General features: G+C 39.8%; 3 protein-coding genes across 3 annotated transcripts in view; 2 read left to right on the forward strand and 1 right to left on the reverse strand.

Moving 5' to 3' along the window:
- Positions 1-420: 420 nt before the first annotated feature.
- Positions 421-12975, forward strand: LOC117289158 (centromere protein T-like). Its single transcript, XM_033770155.1, has 11 exons — positions 421-517; positions 2639-2913; positions 3175-3385; positions 4499-4598; positions 5268-5502; positions 5539-6066; positions 8231-8532; positions 9363-9476; positions 9973-10137; positions 11095-11199; positions 12222-12975. Exons 2-11 carry the CDS (start codon positions 2719-2721, stop codon positions 12349-12351), a joined length of 2085 nt encoding a protein of 694 aa, XP_033626046.1. The 5' UTR covers positions 421-517; positions 2639-2718; the 3' UTR covers positions 12352-12975.
- Positions 12976-13407: 432 nt separating this feature from the next.
- On the reverse strand, positions 13408-16817 carry LOC117289061 (putative ribosome-binding factor A, mitochondrial). The gene is made up of 5 exons (XM_033769990.1): positions 16636-16817; positions 15846-15894; positions 15114-15269; positions 14851-14963; positions 13408-14184 (listed from the first exon to the last, which is right to left on the reverse strand). Exons 1-5 carry the CDS (start codon positions 16812-16814, stop codon positions 13608-13610), a joined length of 1074 nt encoding a protein of 357 aa, XP_033625881.1. The 5' UTR covers positions 16815-16817; the 3' UTR covers positions 13408-13607.
- Positions 16818-16886: 69 nt separating this feature from the next.
- LOC117289062 (GATOR complex protein WDR59-like) overlaps positions 16887-18312 on the forward strand; it is a 49617-nt gene continuing 48191 nt past the window's right edge. Inside the window, exon 1 of the mRNA XM_033769991.1 lies at positions 16887-16938. The gene's annotated coding sequence lies outside the window, so the exon portion shown is untranslated. The remainder of the gene's footprint in view (positions 16939-18312) is intronic.

Here is an 18312-nt window from a genome sequence, read left to right on the forward strand (position 1 = left end):
AAGAAACAAGCAATCCATTTCCTACGAAAAAACCTCTTTCCTCAAGAAATAAAAACGTATTTGGAAGTTCTGATTTTTCTTGATGGTCATCCTTTTACCGAAAGTTTTGGTAAATACTGACCATAACAATTTACTTGGTAAGACGCACAGACTGTTGATATTTAAACTCTTTTGAGAAAGGATTTCCTTTGAAGTAATTTAACGATTTGGATAAAAAAAAAATCTACTATAAACATTTGGATCAGAGATTGCTAACTGATCATTGTGTCTTCGCCCCTCCTCGATTGTCTACTCATGACTGATTGGTGGAAACTGCGCAAGAACTTTGTTGTTTTGCGCAAATTAATATTCATTGAACATCCCACTCGGCACGGGAAAAAGGCGCAGCCCAAACAATCTCAACAAGAGAGGGCGCTAACATAAATAAATACTACAAAATACAAAATACACAAGATTTCAATTCATTTTGCTACGAAAGTTCTACATTAATATCCTGCAATTTCACCCGAGAATACAGGTAAGAAACTAATGCCAGTGGGCCTATGTTTAGCTGCTGCTGGTCGTTCCTGCTGCATGCCATGCAGACAAAACAAGAGCTGGGTTTTATAGCTCCATGGACGGTTTAGAAATTATTAACAGATAACTCTGCTGTCATTCAGTTTGAGTGTGACTGTGATGTGACTACTGTAGTGTAGTAAAGTCGATATGAGGCCCAACTCGACCGTCTGCGAACGCCGTGTGTCTTGTCATTTTGCACAGCAAAATTATTGTATTGACATTTGACAATACTATGGCAATGGTACATGTAGTTGCGATAACCATGATAACGTAACAACTAAAATGGGCATGGCAATGGCATGGTCAATGGGGGCTATATATGTCACAATCACAGGTGTGTAGTATTAGTAACTAATAATAGACTATTTAGGCTACTACTACCGGATATGTGCCTTTTATTTTTAAGTTTAAGTTTGTTTATAATATAAATAATTTAATAGGAGAAAAAGTTTCCGTATGGCGCCACCACTTTTTCATTCTATATGAAATAATATAGTATCTAATTTACCTCAAATGAGATATCCCTTTTTGTAAAAATGAGTGAAAAAGTGGTGGCGCCATACGGAAAGTTATCCAAGTAGGATACTAGATAGGCCTAATCATATGATCGATTTCGAACTCAAAGTAGTCGGACTGTCAAACTCAAATTCATTTGTCCACTTGTTTTTTCGTCGGACGTCAACATTACTGTTGTAAATGTAACAACACATCACACATTTTGATGAGTATTTTTAATCTTTGAAACGTAACTACTAACTCCTTAACTAAAGTTAACTGTTCTACTTGTAAGACTTCCTGTTTTTTATAAATTATTATGTTTGTAAGGTAAAAAAAAAGGAGACAAGTTAAGTATAAAGTCAGACCTACCAAGTCTCACACATTAGGCGTGAGACTCACGCATATTTGGGCTCTGTCTCACGCTCACACGCACAGCAACCATTTTCTCACGCATTGGGGCCAGACTGTTAAAAAATAAATAAAAATAAACGACAATGCATTGCCAAATCACGCTCGTGTGTAAAAAAAACGCAATCTACAATGTTTGCAAAATCTTCAGATTGCACGCAGTTTATCAGAATCATCAGCTTGAGCTGTCGTACAAACAGAGCGCAAATTCGCAGATTGCGCACGCTTTTGCTCTCCCAGCAGGTTCAGCTAAAATTGGGGGGGGGGGGGCGGTGGTGAGCTGTGAAAAATCTCACGCTTAGCTGACCTCTGGACTTAGCATCTCTGTAAAGTTCATTATTAAAGCCATTATATACTTTCGGTAAGCAATATTGTCCAAGTCCCACACTTCGTGTATCACAACTTATATATAAAATAACAAACCTGTGAAAATTTAGGCTCAATCAGTCATCGTAGTAGGAAGAAAATAACGGGAAAACCCACTCTTGTTTCCACACAATTCGCTGTCTTGACATGTGTTTAAAATAAATCCGTAATTCTCGCTATCGAGAATTGATTTTAATGTTTTCTCAAAAAATAAAGCATTTCATGGAATAAGATTTCAAGAGAAGTCTTTCACCATTGCCTTCTGTAAACCCCGTAAGTTATTAAGTAATCTCTGAACTTTTTGTTCTTTTCTGTACCGAAAGTGTATAATGGCTTTTTAAGTAATAACGCAAACTGGAACCTACCCGCACTATTTTTTTGTCAGAAAACTTATCTTGAATTAATAATAGTATTTTTATTCGTTTTCTTTAGATTGAGAGAGGCATATAATTATTGTTTTGTAGTTTTATTAGCAATAAAAAGGGAACTGAGACCAGTCATTACTTTTCAGTTCAGTTTATAATTTGGTCAAAGAGGTGAACACCAACGGTAACAGCGGTGTTAAAAATCAGCTGTTCCCATATCAAATCTGAAGGGTTATCAACTAGACTACTACTAGTACTATGAATGAAATTGTCAATTGTGATAATTTCAATACCATTGCAAAAATACTTCGTCTTCAACAAAAATAATTTTGTTTAAATTTATTTGTTTAAATCAATTATATTGCAAAAAAGACTTCTTTTCTGACAACAGGTAGGCTTCAACGTCAGTAACTTTGACAGTTGTTTTCTTATTTGACCACTAGGATTTCCTAGCCCCCAAAAAGCTTTCTCATTCTTAGTTGTCTCTCCGTTGGATGTGTGACGCCACTGATCTTGCATCACGATGGCGTCTGAAGAAGACATCACACCTCGTACCCTAATCAAAGGACTCTTAGAAGTGAGTAGCACTAGTAAAAGTGCAGGACTGGCTGCGAGATCACGGAAGAGACAATCAAACACCACCAGCAGGATCAATCAACTCAAGAAGGAAGAGACAAAACGACCTCGCTCAATCAGCGATCTCACCCCGCGTACTTTGGTAAGATTTCTGGTTTAAAAATCGTTTGAATTTAGTCAAATAATCACCTCTCAAGAGTATTATACATTGTAGAATGGTTTACAAAATTGTCATATAAGCAGCCACATGCCAAATTGGAACAATTTACAAAATACAATTTTGTTAACCTTCTTACATGTACTTTTACAATGTTATGTATCATTCTGTATATGTGTCACAAGTTTGGCTTGTGAAATACAATAAAATCTCCAAACGCCTTTCGTTATTTCTTTTGAATATCAGATTCAAGGTTTGTTGCAGAACACTGAGGTGGAACAGCAATCTCCCGCCAAGCGAGGGCGCCCAAACCCTCCTAATGTGCAGACGACATCGTCTACCTCAAGTACTCTCCAACAGTCATCAGCAAAGAGGCGGTCTTCAAGAGTGGATAATGTGGCGTTCCCAGAGGTTGACATGACCCCAAGGACGCTTATAAGAGGTCTCGTACAAGTTGGTATGTCACTTTGTTGAAAACCTCTTCTTGTGTATGGCGTGCACAGCACAGGGCCCAATTTCATAGAGCTGCTAAGCACAAAATTTTGCTTAGCATGAAATTCCTTCCTCGATAAAAACAGGAATACCAACCAAATTTCCACATAATTTTCAGGATAAGCAAACATCATCTGAATACAAGTATCAAGCAATATGCAACAAATGAAAATTTGGTTGGTAATCCTGGTTTTATCAAGGAAGAAATGTCATACTAAGCAAATTTGTGTGCTAAGCAGCTCTTTGAAATTGGGCCCAGGTCTGTATGCTTTGTTTTTGAAAGGGCAAGGGCACCAAGGTATTTTCTTCTTGGTAAAGAGCACCCCATGAGGACATTATAAATTCTTACTGTATCATTTCAAGGGCACCGCGGCAGTGACAGGCCTGAGTATCATATAGACCGATCCTAAAGACAGATCCATGCGCACAAATGTTGCACACTGCTGCTATTGCCTGGTCGCTGGCAGCACAATTTTGTTAATACGACGAAGACATGGGAAAAATTATCGCCTTTAGCTTTTTATGCAGAATTAGTTTGTCCTCAATGGTTTACATGTATACTTGTATTCCCTGATAGCATCTAAACTAAACACAAAGCGCTTACTGAAATTCTGTCCAAAGACGTTGCCGATAAAACACATTTTAGAGACACTATGGTGCAGTTCCTGTGTTTATCATAACTGACCTATTGTATGCAGCTTTCAGTTTAGATGTAAGAATTAAACATTTATGGTCAGTGTTCTATACATCATTATGTCCTGCTGTCCTGTCAGGGAAACTGGGAAAAACATTGTGAAATACACCAAATTTACATAAAGAATAAAAATGACAATGATTTTTCAATGTCTTAGTGTACAAAACTATGCGCTGCCAGTGACCCAATAGAAAATTAATAAACCTATGTTGAAATAAATATAATGATAAGCACTTTAAGATGCCTGTAGATAAAGCGCTTTATCTACTGCTTGTACAGCGCCATGAGCGTCATGCCTGATGAACCTGAGCGCTCTATAAGAGACCACTATTATTTATAAAGACTATTATTTATTACTCTTATCAACTGCTTGATATCTTTCAGCTCCTGTTGAGACTCCTGCAGTCCGTGCGAGACGGTCAACGCCTCGTCAGCCTGTTGCTTTCCCTCAAGTAGAGGACGCCATCCAGAGAAGTTCCAACAGGTTTGTTACTGAGCATAGTGGGATGTAGAACTTGTATTCAAGGGAATGATCTGGCTTAAAGTTAAAGGAACATGTTGCTTTTGGTCTGCCGATTTGGTCTTTGAAAAGCGTTTGTAACTGTTTGTAATAAAATGCATATGATTAGAAAGATATTTTAAAAGTAGAATATAATGACCAACACAAATTTACTTCGATATTGCGTGGTTTTCCTATGCAAACTAACACGGTCGGTCAAAAATTTGACACCCATATATGCCCGACCGAGTTAGTTGACGAGGTGTGAAGAAAACCATGCAATTTGGAGTCATACTTGTGTGGTTCCTTTTATTCTCCTTATGAAATATTTTTCTAATGCATTTTATAAGGTAACAAACGCTTTTCAAAGACCAACTTGACTGATCCAAGGCATCGTGTTCCTTTACAATGGACCCCAGGTCCAAGGCCAATGGATTTAGTGATGAGCCTGTAAAATCCAGACCAGACACTTCCAGCAGTCTTATGTTTTAAGATGAGACAACATTGTTGTGCTGAGCTACTTTTTCTTCTTAGAAAGCTCCATGAAGTTTGGTCCAGGTGGCAGTATTGATATAGAATGGTTATCATAGAAGAAGAATTTTAAGTGAAAAGGATTGTTGGTTTACATTAATTTTAAGTTCTCTTTTAACACAGTACCACATTATCACCTTATATTGGGGAGACGACTACCTTGGCTACCAAACAACGCTCGACGCTAAGGAAAAGACAGCCAATCAGCAGCGAGGACTTTGCTGCCGGGGTCCATGAAAGGCTCTCCCAGAGACAAGAAGGGGAGACGGATGAAAGAGCGGAACTAGTTGGAGATGGTAGAGGGGGAGTGAGCGAGAGGAATATGACAGGTTTCTCGGAGGAGGAGGAGGAGGAGGGGGAGGAGGAGGAGGAGGAGGAGGCAGAAGAAAAAGAAGAAGAAGAAGAAGAAGAGGAGGAGATGCAAGAGGAGCATGATGTGGAGGGGGCTGTCATGGATGATGACGCATCAGTTGATCGCGATGGTGCCTTAGTGGAGGTGGGTGAAGTAGCCGAGGATGCCAGTGGTTTGTCAGATGAGGCTGGTGATATGGCAAAGGACACTGGAGATATAGCGGGGGATGCTGGTGATTTGTCCGATGAGGCTGCTGATATGGCAGAGGACACTGGAGATGTAGCCGAGGAGGCTGGTGATTTGTCAGATGAAGCTGGTGATATGGCAGAGGACACTGGAGATGTAGCCGAGAAGGCTGGTGATTTGTCAGATGAAGCTGGTGATATGGCAGAGGACACTGGAGATGTAGCTGAGGAGGTTGGTTTGTCGGTTGAGGCTGATAAAGAAGCTGAGGAGGATGGTGATTTTCACAACAATGCGGATGGTGTAGCAGAGGAGGCTGGTGATATGTCACACGAGGCTGGTGATTCGAATCAGATGCCAGAGGAGAATGAATCAGAAAATGAACAGGTTGGAATTTTTTGTTGATTGACTTATTTGATTGTTGAAATACAATATTTCAGCCCTGATGCTTCGGCTTTTAAGGGGCACGGCAGTTTTGCCTTGACTTTTTGTAAAAATTTAGGGCACCAAGGCAATTTTCAAAAATTTGGAAGGGCATCACGGCAATCATAAAAAGTTGTGAAGGGCACGACGGCAGTTTGAAAAAAAAAAACCGAGTTGCCTGTAAAAAATAGTTCTTCCAATTTTTCCATTTTCTAACTGTTAACCAGTGAAAAAAGAAAGCATTCATCTAATTCAACAAAATAAAGAACAACTACTTACAATACACAATAAATAATTTTTGTTCATACGTAATCCTACTATTGGTCATGCACGTTGTGTAGTTTTTCGTAGAGACGCTAAAATTCCCACGTAACTGTGCGCGACGACTATGCTGTACATGATGGTACATCAAATGTACCAAGCATGGGGAAAACCACTATCCCAGCATGCACAGACACGTCGAGTCTTTGTCTCAAGGCGTTTAGCATTGGTTCGTGTAATTTTACCACTAGAGGGCGTTTAATCTCACGCTATCGCTTTGTTCCGAAACGCCCTCTAGCGTTCGATGTTTCGAGTATTTTTTGTCGCACGCAAAGAACAACGATTAACGGGCCTGAAATCTGCTGTTGTGCCTTACGTGCAGGAAATTGCGGTCCTACTAAAAGCCGACAACAAGCCAACAACAAGTCCAGAGCGCCGACAACACGCCGCCAACAAGTTTTTAATACCTCAAAAATGGCCAATAAACCATAGATTATTAGAACTTTATGTGTTCTGTAACATAAACATAAATTTAATGGAAAAACTTCACGAAAAGTGTGTATTTTTTAACCAAATAAAAACTTCACTTGCACGGAAAGCGGTCGGCGCCATCTTGGCTTAAAAACCGTGTTTGGACCAGACCATTATGATACGGGTAGATTTAGAACTTTCCAACAACAGAGGGCGGGCTTCATGTGAAGACCTTCACTGCAGTTTGCACAGTGCATGACGCCCGCCCTCTACTGCTAAATCTGGTTTATCCGCATCATAATGGACTGGTCCAAACACGATTTTAAGCCAAGATGGCGTCCAAACGTTTTCCGTGAAAGTTAAGTTTTTTTTCTGGTTAAAAACTCACACTTTTCGTAAAGTTTTTCCATTAAATGTATGTTTATATTACAGAACACACATAGTTCTAATATATCTATGGTTTATTTGCCATTTTGGAGGTATTTAAAACTTGTTGGCGGCGTGTTGGCGGCACTCTGGTCTTGTTGTCGGAGTTGTCGGCTTGTTGTCGGCTTTTAGTAGGACCCTGAAATTGGGGTCTATTTCGTTGCGTGAAATTTACACAGACATCGGGACTTTTTTGCTTATTTTCGAACTTTGACAACGTTGAATATAATTTGTTTTCGTTTTCGCATGGCGGCAATGATGAGAAAAGGGCACGGCAATCATTGCCGTGAAAAATTGGGTTTCTGAAGGGCATTGCGGCAATCGGTAGGGGCAACGACGGCAATTGCCGTCGTTGCCGTCGTGAAGTATCAGGGCTGATATTTGTGTACTTTTAAAGGTTGAACCCTCTTGCTATTGTAAAATTTTTCAACAAGTTGACCAACCATTATGGGGGTGGTCAGGTCGACAAAGTGGTACGTGTATCTTTCCTTGCCTTCCACCTCTATGACCCTGGTTCGAATGACGCCGGGGCCACTACCTGTACGCTGATTAGGTTTTCAGTCCTTACCTGGCTGTGTGGGTTTACATGTACCCTGACATAATTCTCTGGGGTTTTCCTCCAACATCTAAAACTAAAACTTCATTCCTTGTCTTTTCCATGGGGTTTTTGCACAGTACAACGATTAAGTTTGCTTTTCGGCGAACTCTTTGCTTCACAAGCAGAATAAATTAAATGAAAAAAATAAATGAATATGGCTGGATGACATTCAAAACAGCAGTTGACTATAATTATTGAATGGACAGTTTGAGGGATGACTATGCCCTCCGGGTTTGAAAAGCGCTATACAAAAACTGGTTATTATTTTTAGTATGCAAGGCTGGCAAAATTGTCTTTGATGATTTTTAATGGTCAGACAGTAGGAGGGTTAACTTATAGCCTGTATTCCATTTCTTTTTGGTTTATTCACAGTCTGGTTCAGTAATCAACACATCTCCCACCCCCTCCGCACAAGCAACACCCCTCTCGGATCATTCCATTCACTCCTCAGCCAATAAGCAGGCAGCCGATTCCACATGGACGGGTAGGGAGTCGGAAGCATCCATTCCAAGTCAGAGGGTAGGCAGCCCTGGGTTGATGAGAAGGATGCCAGATTCTACAGTGGGTGACTCGGCCAGTGATGGTGATGTGGTAACGTCAGACGAGCAACCGATGGAGTTATCTTCAGCGGAGAGTGTTGTGGAGCAGCAGACAGTTGCCATGGCACAGAGCAGGTTTGTCCTGTTTCCTTATTTAACCCTTCTACTCTTGGTACCAGTATCAGGCATTTTGACCAACCATTTGAAACCATCAAACTGCATGGGTTGATTATGGTAGCACATCTGAGCACAAAACTCCATCAGTTCACTGGTTCTGTGTAGATGCATTCTTAAAGGCACTGAACACTATTGGTAATTACTCAAAAACTTACTCGGTAACAAGCAATGGACAGCTGTTGATAGGACAAAACATTGTGAGAAACTGCTCCCTCTGAAGTAATGTAGTTTGCGAGAAAGAAGTAATTTTCCACGAATTTGATTTTGAGACCTTAGAACTAGATTTTGAGGTCACAAAATCAAGCATCTGAAAGCACACAACTTTGTGGGACAAGGGTGTTATTTCTTTCAATATTATCTCGCAACTTCGACGACCAATTCAGCTCAAATTTTCACAGGTTTGTTATTTTATGCATATGTTGAGATACAACAAGTTTAGAAGACTGGTCTTTGACAATTACCAATAGTGTCCAGGTCTTTAAAGGGTTTGGGAAGTTTGGTCCGACACGAAACACAAATGACCACAGATTTACCTTAAACTTACACAGATTAATGATAATCATGGTAGAAAGCTTACCTTAAAAACATTACTTGCTGATAGGATCTAGTTTTTGAGAGATGAGAAAAACAAGTTCACAAAAATAATTTTTGTCTCGGTGAGAGGAAAATTATTTCAGCACTTTTACATGACTTTCCTGAAAACATTGCTCTCTGATACAGTGTTTGACCTTTGCTGTCAGCCAAAACTCACCCATAATACAACCTGGTTGTTCCCTCTTCTCACATAGCAGAATGGGTGATTTCTCACCATTAGTTACTCCTAGGCTACCTGAAGGTGCTGGACGCCCAACGCCATTATTGAAGAAGACGCCTGCACCTGCACGCCAGCAAGCAGCTAACAGGTTGGTGACAAGTGCGCAGCAGCCCAGCAAATCTGTTTGATGATAAATAATAATAGAGGCTTCTTATATAGCGCGCATTTTTGTCACTCAGTGATGCTATTTTCCTGCAAAGTATGTGGGACTCCTTTTAAATAGCACCATGTAATGGTTTCCAGGTGCTGTGGCGCAACATGCTGCCAATCAAACCAGTAACACCATGGTGACCCCATTCTCTTTTCAAAGAAGTGCACTGGGTTCTTTTATGTGCGTTACACAACACAGGGGACCAGCAGCTTTACGTACCACTGAAGGACGAAGCATAAGGACACGGGTGCCACGACTGGGACTTGAACCCAAACTCTGCTGATCAGAATTTCAGAGTTTGAATCCGGTGCTCTTAAACGCTAGTCCATGACTGATTTAAAGAGAAATGTTTTGCTACTTAGATAATTTGTACGATGGTTTCCGAATGAGAAATTCATAGATATAACCAATGATAAATGTACTATGTGTTCAGGCCACAGGCATCCGCTTCAGGTGTCCAGAAACCTGCCCCTACAAGAAAGCCCCCAGTCCCCAAGAAAGATGGTCCCTGCCTACCCTCCAGTCTCACCAAGAGTATCCTAACGCACTTCTCTAAGGCTAGACTGTCCAAGGATGCGCTGGCAGCCGCAGAAAAAGGGTAAGATTTCCTTCTTGGTCCGTTTTCATGGCTTTAATGTCACACTTGACTACAGGCCCTAGACCGGTGATTGTATAGCCCTGGGTCAGTATACTTGAGACCAAACAAGTCCAGCGGTCTTGTATTTTTTCAATTGAATAGAAATAATTCCAGTGTAATATCTTTAAAGGCAGTGGACACTATTGGTAATTACTCAAAATAATTATCATCATAAAACCTTTCTTGATTACGAGTAATGGGGAGAGGTTGATGGTATAAAACATTGTGAGAAACAGCTCCCTATGAAGTGACGTAGTTTTCGAGAAAGAAGTAATTTTCCACAAATTTGATTTCGAGACCTCAAGTTTAGAATTTGAGGTCTCGAAATCAAGCATCAAAAAGCACACAACTTTGTGTGACAAGGGTGTTTTTTCTTTCATTATTATCTCGCAAATTCGACGACCGATTGAGCTCAAACTTTCACAGGTTTGTTATTTTATGCATATGTTGAGATACACCAAGTAAGAAGACTGGTCTTTGACAATTACCAATAGTGTCCACTGTCTTTAATTTATGTTCAAATGTTGACTTTGAGTTTGGTAAAACCTTTGGATTCTGTTACAAGCATCCAAGTATACATGTACTTACCTCAAAGACAAATTAGATATAATCTTCTTTCAGTTATTGTTTAAAATGGAAACAGTTTACACGAAACAAAGTTTTGGGAAATTTATTTCTCGCTAATACTCTGGTCTTGTAATATAAATTCTGATCCGGTAAAAGGTTTGTAGGCCCACAAGCTCAAATTCGCCAAATTTGAGCCCTGCTTGCCTTGAAATATCAGCTATTTTACTAAGGAGCTAAAATTAAAAATGCTCAATGCTCAACTGTCCCTGATTCTGCAGAAAAGTTCCTGGGCAATAAAATAAAATATTCATTTTTTGTTTATTAAAGAAAATTGACTTACACTTTGTACAGGGCTGAGGCATTCTTTAAGCGGCTTTCTAATGATCTGACAGCTTACAGTCACCATGCACGGAGACAAACCATCGAACAAGGCGATGTGGAATTGCTTATGAGAAGGTAGATATCTTCAGTTTTCGGGGGTTGGGTTGTTGAAGTGGTATTATTTGCAGGCATGATATATTCTTTCTACTTTAGTCTGAATTCTGATTTTTGTTTGCCCATGGAAAAATCTGAAAAATTGTGATTAAATAACCTCCGAAGTCTTTTGAAGCCTACACCATGTGTTCATGTTAGTCAGCCCTTGTTTTTAATACGAATAATAATAATATCAAAGTCTTATTCAGCGCACCAAACAAGGTACTCAAGGCGCTGAGTATACACAAACTTTCAGAAAGATGGGTTATTGCAGTGATGTATTCTGCGACCCAATTATTTAGCACCTTATAAGATATTTTACAAGGTGCTACAGCGCTTACAGCAGCCACAGCCAGGAACCAAATATCATGTCTGTATCTGTGCTAACCTTCCATTCATTAGGACCCTAGTTTGGGAAACTAGTTTGGATTTTCAGTCCCTACCTTCTTGTGAGGGTTTTTGCTGGGAATAATTCTCCGAGGCTTTCCCTCAACATGTAAAACAACAAATTTCTAGACCGAGAAATCTTGGCTTCACAACCAGAATAACAATATAAAAAAATAGGAAACTATAGACCTTATGCACATGACGTCATTTCAGTAGGGCGCCCTCACCCAGAGGTCAAAAGGAGGTTGTTCATTGGCAAATACTGTGTGCCGCGCGTACAAATCTGTGCATTTCGATTGTTTCGTCACCGTTTTTCCACTAAGATGGTTGCTGGATGACTCAATGCATAAGGTCTATTGGATTGTGTATTCCAGCTAGTGATTCTTCCTGCATGGATATAACGCTCAATTTTTGTGTGTGATATCTCAAAAACTCTACAACATTTCAAAATGAAATGTTTACAGGTTAATTTAATTTTATTCATTTACAATGTTTGTAGGATTGAAACAATTAAATGGTTCCAAAAACCAAAGGTGCTCTTTGCATTTCACAGTCTTTTTGTTTGCAATAATTTGTCTTGATTAATTCCTGGTATTGTGTCTTTTCTCAACCTCTAGACAAGGCCTTGTCCAGGATCAGCAATCACTGTATGCACTGATTGAGAAGTACCTGCCCCTGGAATACAGAAAAGAGCTGATACCAATGGCCACAGCTGGGAACAAGGTTACACCGAAACCAAACCATTGAGTGTGGACCTCCTCCTTCCCAAAGGAGAACACATGGATAAATACTACATGTATGCACTGGTTGAGAAGTACCTACCCCTGGAATACAGAAAAGAGCTGATACCAATGGCCACAGCTGGGAACAAGGTTACACCAAAACCAAACCATTGAGTGTGGACCCCCTCCTCCCCAAAGGAGAACATATGGATAAATACATGTACTATGCACTGATTGAGAAGTACATACCCCTGGAATACAGAAAGGAGCTGATACCAGTTGCTACAGCTGGGAACCAGCCAAACCATTGCGCCCCCCCCCCTCGGAATAACCAAAACCATGTATAAAAATGTAAATTATAAACTGAATTCAAAGTTTGTGGATAATGGACTCTCTCCATATGGTTGCTGGTTGCAGTTTAAAAAAGCACACAAACTGAAACGAGAAATTCTGAAGAAATTTGTTTTAATGTACATAAGGTTTGCAATAACACCACGATGTATATCTACTAGGCTGCGTAGTTGTCACGCTATTTATTCTTTTGCTGGCGAGTAGACTGTTACTCGCAGTGCTTGTTTTAAAGACAATGGACACAATTGGTAATTTTGATCTCAGTTGGTCATCAAAGTTTTGAGATAATAAGGAAAGAGAAAACGCCATTGTCACACACAGTTGTGTGCTTTCAGATGCTAGATTTTGAAACCTAAAAAAAAAACACCCCAAAACGGATCTAGTTTACAATCTGATTGCTCGGGTAAATTCAGCCATGAAGTAGGGTCCCATCTCTGCAACAATATTACTTGGGTGGGATTTGAACCCACAACATTTAGCTCAACAGCTCAAAGAAGTTGAGCCCTAGTACTCCACCCTATTAGTAAATGTCATGAACTCCGAGTCAGAATGCCTGTAAACCATTACAGTCTGCACTGGGCACTATTGGTAATTGTCAAAGACCAGTCTTCTCACATGGTGTATCTCCACATATGCTTAAAACCACAAATCTGAGGTTTCAAAATCAAATTCGTGGAAAATAACTTCTTTCTCAAAAACTACGTCACTTCAGAGGGAGCCGTTTCTCACAATGTTTGAGACTATCAACAGCTCTCCATTACTCGTTACCAAGTAACGTTTTATGCTAATAATTATGTTGAGTAAAAGTGTCCACCGCCTTCACTAAACCTATTATTACCATAAAGGCTGTATTGTTTGACACAATTGTTTCAGTGGATTGCAATTAAAAACAAGTGAAGTCAATTTTGTCTCTATTGATCTATATATTGTTTACTTGTCCTTGTATTCCTCATAATCATCAGAGTCGAGATCTTTAATGTTTACTTCCGATGTTTCTTCATCTTGTACATCATCTCTAAGATTCCTAAGCCGATTTGATTTGTACGAATCCAACTCTCCCATGTAGAATGCTGCTTGTTTCCTTTCGGCTTTGCTCAGTTTTCTCTTCTTCATGAACGCTCGGAATTGTGCAAACTTCTTATCGATATTTACAGCATCTTCCAGTCCCGTCAATGGGGCGTCCTCACACTCAATTTTCTTATTTTGTGTCCGGATCATTTGGTTCAGTGCGGCATGGTCGATACCGAACAAGCTCGGCTGAGCTATCCCACCGTCATCATCTTTAGAAGTCCTCTCAAATTTCTTGATAAATTCCATCTTCCCGACAGGTTTGAGTATCTCCTCAGCTTCCTCTTCAAGATGTTTTTCTTCCGGCAGCTCCTCCTTGGGTCCAAAATCCGCGATGGAGAGAAGTCTCTCTACCTGTGAGATGTTTGCACTCACTTTGTCTTTCATGAAGAAGATCGGAGGAATTTTTCCTAAAACTCGATGGGAGATTAAGGCTCTCCTGTAATAAAAAGATAAATAGGGAAGAAATTACCCTTGAGCGACACAATCGACTCTTGAAAAGCATAACCTCTAGGGTGATTTTGATTTTAGCAAAGGTATTTACAAACCGAAACGGTTGAAAAACAGATTTGTTGTCTAGCCTTGGTCTGAAGAAAGAAACCCTTCAGGTTTTATTGAAGAGCTACAACAGTTATTGGGGTAAATAACGAAGTGGTTGCATGGAACTTACATTATATGGCCATTGGGTTTACATTTAGTGGGTTAAAGGAACATGTTGCCTTGGATCAGTCGAGTTTGTCTTTGAAAAGCGTTCGTAACCGTTTGTTATAAAATGCAATGGTTAGTCAGCCATTTATGGGAGTCACAAAAATGGCCAACCATGTTAGTTGACAAAGTAAAAGGAAAACCACACAATTTCGAGTGATACTTGTGTAGATCATTATATTCTACTTTTAAAATATCTTTCTAATCATATACATTTGATAACAAACGGTTGCAAACGCTTTTCAAAGACCAACTCGACTGATCCAAGGCAACGTGTTCCTTCAACTTTGAGGCTTTTTGAGAACTAAGAGAACAATTGTTTTCTGAGTCTATAACAACCTTATAGTGTTATGCATGTATTTACCAATAAGGTTCTCAAGGCACTAGTTAGTTTGCATACCTGAGAGGACCTCTGTATCGGTTGAGAATTTCTTCAATTCTATCGTCTTCTTCCACTGAGCCGGTTGCCATCCAGAACACTCGGCATGCGCTCATATCACCAGAGACTTGTACCTATTGTAAGCAAGGGAAATGAATGTACTTGTAGAAACTATTGTAATTCCAAAGTCCATTTTGATAATTATCCAGATCCCAAATTCTTTTACCTATGCCTCACTCAATGCACAGATATACTTCTAGCATCACATAAGTACACGTAGTTACCCTTATTATAGAGACTTGAAGTTCTTCCAGTTCATCACTGACAAGGTTTGTAGTCATCATGTCCCTCAGATTATCAAAAAGAATCTTGTTGTAGGTTCGAAGACGGATGCTATCCTCCCGCTGCACCTTGGTCTTGCCTCCGCTTACTCCAGTTGCCTAGGAAGGATTTCAATTCAATCATTTTATTTTCATTAATTATTTATTTAATTTGCTTGTACTAACAGATTAAATCACCTGCCGTCGATTACACCAAACTCTTCCTAACTTAAGATCAATCTAAGGACTTGGGTTGAGTCCCAACCCTGCACTGTAGCAATGATTAATCCTAAGTTAGGACGAGTTACTCGCCTAACTCGTCCTAATTAACTCGAGATATGATTAATCCTAGCGTTTCGTGAAATCGGCTGCAGCAGCAGTAGCTGAAAGGTTTATATAAAAATTATACAAATAATATTTGTATCATTTTTTAAGTGGGAAAAGACACTAAATAATTCACAATCATTTTCTGTCAATATTACTTTACAGGTTTTGGACCCATTTTTTATGCATAATCTATATTTAACATAAATGCATAGAAAATTGGTCACAAATGTTAAAAGTAATATCAATGACAGAAATATGACTGTGAACCATTTAAGTGTCTTGTCCCAACTAAAGTTAGTAGGCCTACTTTTTTTCTCAGAAATTTGATGAATTTGACTAAATTTACTCCAGTTTCGACTTCCAGCTTACCAATTTTCCAAGCTGTGAAACATTCATTGGATCATAGTAGAATTTTTTCCTGAAAAAACAAAAGAAAACATAACGTTGTGTGAGAGAAACAACTTTGTAATACAAGTATTTTAGAGTTATCAGTTAGACATGAAAAGGTAAAGTTAAGAAATATTTCTCGGAACCCTTTTGGTTTTATTACGTGTACCCCCCCCTCCCCGTACATCTGGCCGGGTTGTTTTATTTAACAAGATACAGCATCAATTGTTTCGACGCTTCACATTGGAACCAAGGTCAAAAGCGTATCATGGCTGATAAGCTTAATGGCCAAACAGTCTATCGCGACAAATACAGTTCTGGAAGTTTTATCACAATCACATAAGGTTTATCGCGATTCAGAAACGCACTGCATTGTGGGAAGGAATATGGGGCGGTTACTATGCAGTTTGTACAACTCGTGCACGCAACGCCTATACCTTTGTGTGGGTTCAACAGCGCCCTCTCTTGATATTTTGCTATTCGCGATAAACCTTATTGTCATGATTGTGGATCTGTGGGTTCAAATATAAAAATTTAAGAAAAAAGGTGTACAAATTTTGAGGATAAAAAACCTGGCCTGGCGTGCCAGTCACTGGGTCTTGCTTAAATATTACTAATTTAGACCAAGTAGCAGTAACTGGGGCGCTCTTTTACAAAATTGTGGACCAACGCGTCATGACGGTGTGCACTGGACTGTGTGAGGAGGGGGCGTGGATAGCATCATCAGCAATGCAACAACAAAACCACACGGACGGACCGCAGAGGAACTTACTTTTTCTGAATAAGCATCTTTTCTAGCTTCCTTATGTTGTTTCTAGTGTTAGAATATTTACACAGACTTGGTGAGCTATGATAACTACTCCCTTGTATATATGAATAACACGTAGGGCCACTGGATGTCGAAATATTAACGAATTTCTTGCACATAATTCGACGCACAAGTGAGTTCATGGAGGCCGCCATGTTTAAAATGACCTGGTTTTCTCGCTTGAGGGCGCGCTTTCATACAAGAAATATGGCGACTCGCTGGGGCAATAATGAGAATGTGTCGGTGGAATTTTATCAGGAAACGCAGGTTTGTCAAGACTTTAATTATGTAACAGTTGTTGCGTTTTGTTCGCGATATTAATTAGAAAGGATTTGTTGCTTTTTAGTTTACATCTAATCATTAATGCTCATCTCACCACTCTCAGCACAGACCATGGAGGTAGAATGAGTTCAGACCGCCTCCGGCGCGGCCGGATTGTCATGAGTGCATGGAGGGGGGAGACAGCAGACACGCAGTGCACACGATGTACTGCTGTCTGACAATATGACATGTCTGAAGTCCAAGTGTCAGTGACTGAAATTAGGGAACTGACAACAACAGAACATGGCAGTGACTCAGTCACAAATAGCCCCACTTGTGTTGGCAAGGATAGCTGAATCCTTGGCCACACAAGTGGGGCTAAGTCACAAAGTGACACAGACAGACTGACAACACTGACACTGACACTAGTGACGGACAGTGAGACAGACCACTTGTGTTGGCAAGGATAGCTGAATCCTTGGGCACACAAGTGGGGCTAAGTCACAAAGTGACACAGACAGACTGACAACACTGACACTGACACTAGTGACGGACAGTGAGACAGACCATGGAGCGAATATGTAATAAATAAAAAAAAATAGTCCAAGTTTAAGAAAGAAGAGTTACTGATAATTTGTGAAAGTTTGTTAGTGTTTACTGCTGTACTGTACACAGCGCTTATTGTAACTTATTGTTACGGGTCCTACTAATAAAAGCCAACAACAAGCCGACAACGAACGCCGACAACACGCCAGAGTGCCGACAACAAATTTCAAATACATGTACCTCAAAAACAGAAAATAAACTAAAGATATATTAGAACTATGTGTGCTTTGTTAGGCCTTGAGACTAAAAAAGATAGATTTGCGTCCATCGCCCGCATGCTTTGAAAGCTACAGCGGAAAAATTTCGTTATTTTCACAAAATTTCATTATTTTCACAAAAAAGACTCTGCATCACAAAGGTTCAAGTTCAAATCATCGAACAAGGGTAAAAGGTTGTATTAAATTTACGCATTTTAGTAGTAGTACTATACAAGGCAAACATTCCGCCGCGATCATGATTGCGATCGCGATCGTTTTATTTGCAGTAAAAACACGCATCTGCTGTCGTTCATCTGCTGTCGTTCATCTGTCGAGCCAATCAACAAATTTGTGCAAAAATATTCTGCTCAATTTTTAATTTGGTCCGTTACCTACGACAAAATCTTACACCTTAGCGGAAGTTTTGACCAGGTACATGGGCTACATCATCGAGCGAAAGGAACCCTTGTTTATTGAACGACGTCCTAGGTGAAAATGCCCATACAGCGCATGCTATTGTGGGTGCTATCTTGTCCAACTACATGTACAAGGTGATCAGGATTACCAAATCGTCATA

Source organism: Asterias rubens, chromosome 4 (assembly GCF_902459465.1).
Source record: "Asterias rubens chromosome 4, eAstRub1.3, whole genome shotgun sequence".
NCBI classification, from domain to species: domain Eukaryota; kingdom Metazoa; phylum Echinodermata; class Asteroidea; order Forcipulatida; family Asteriidae; genus Asterias; species Asterias rubens.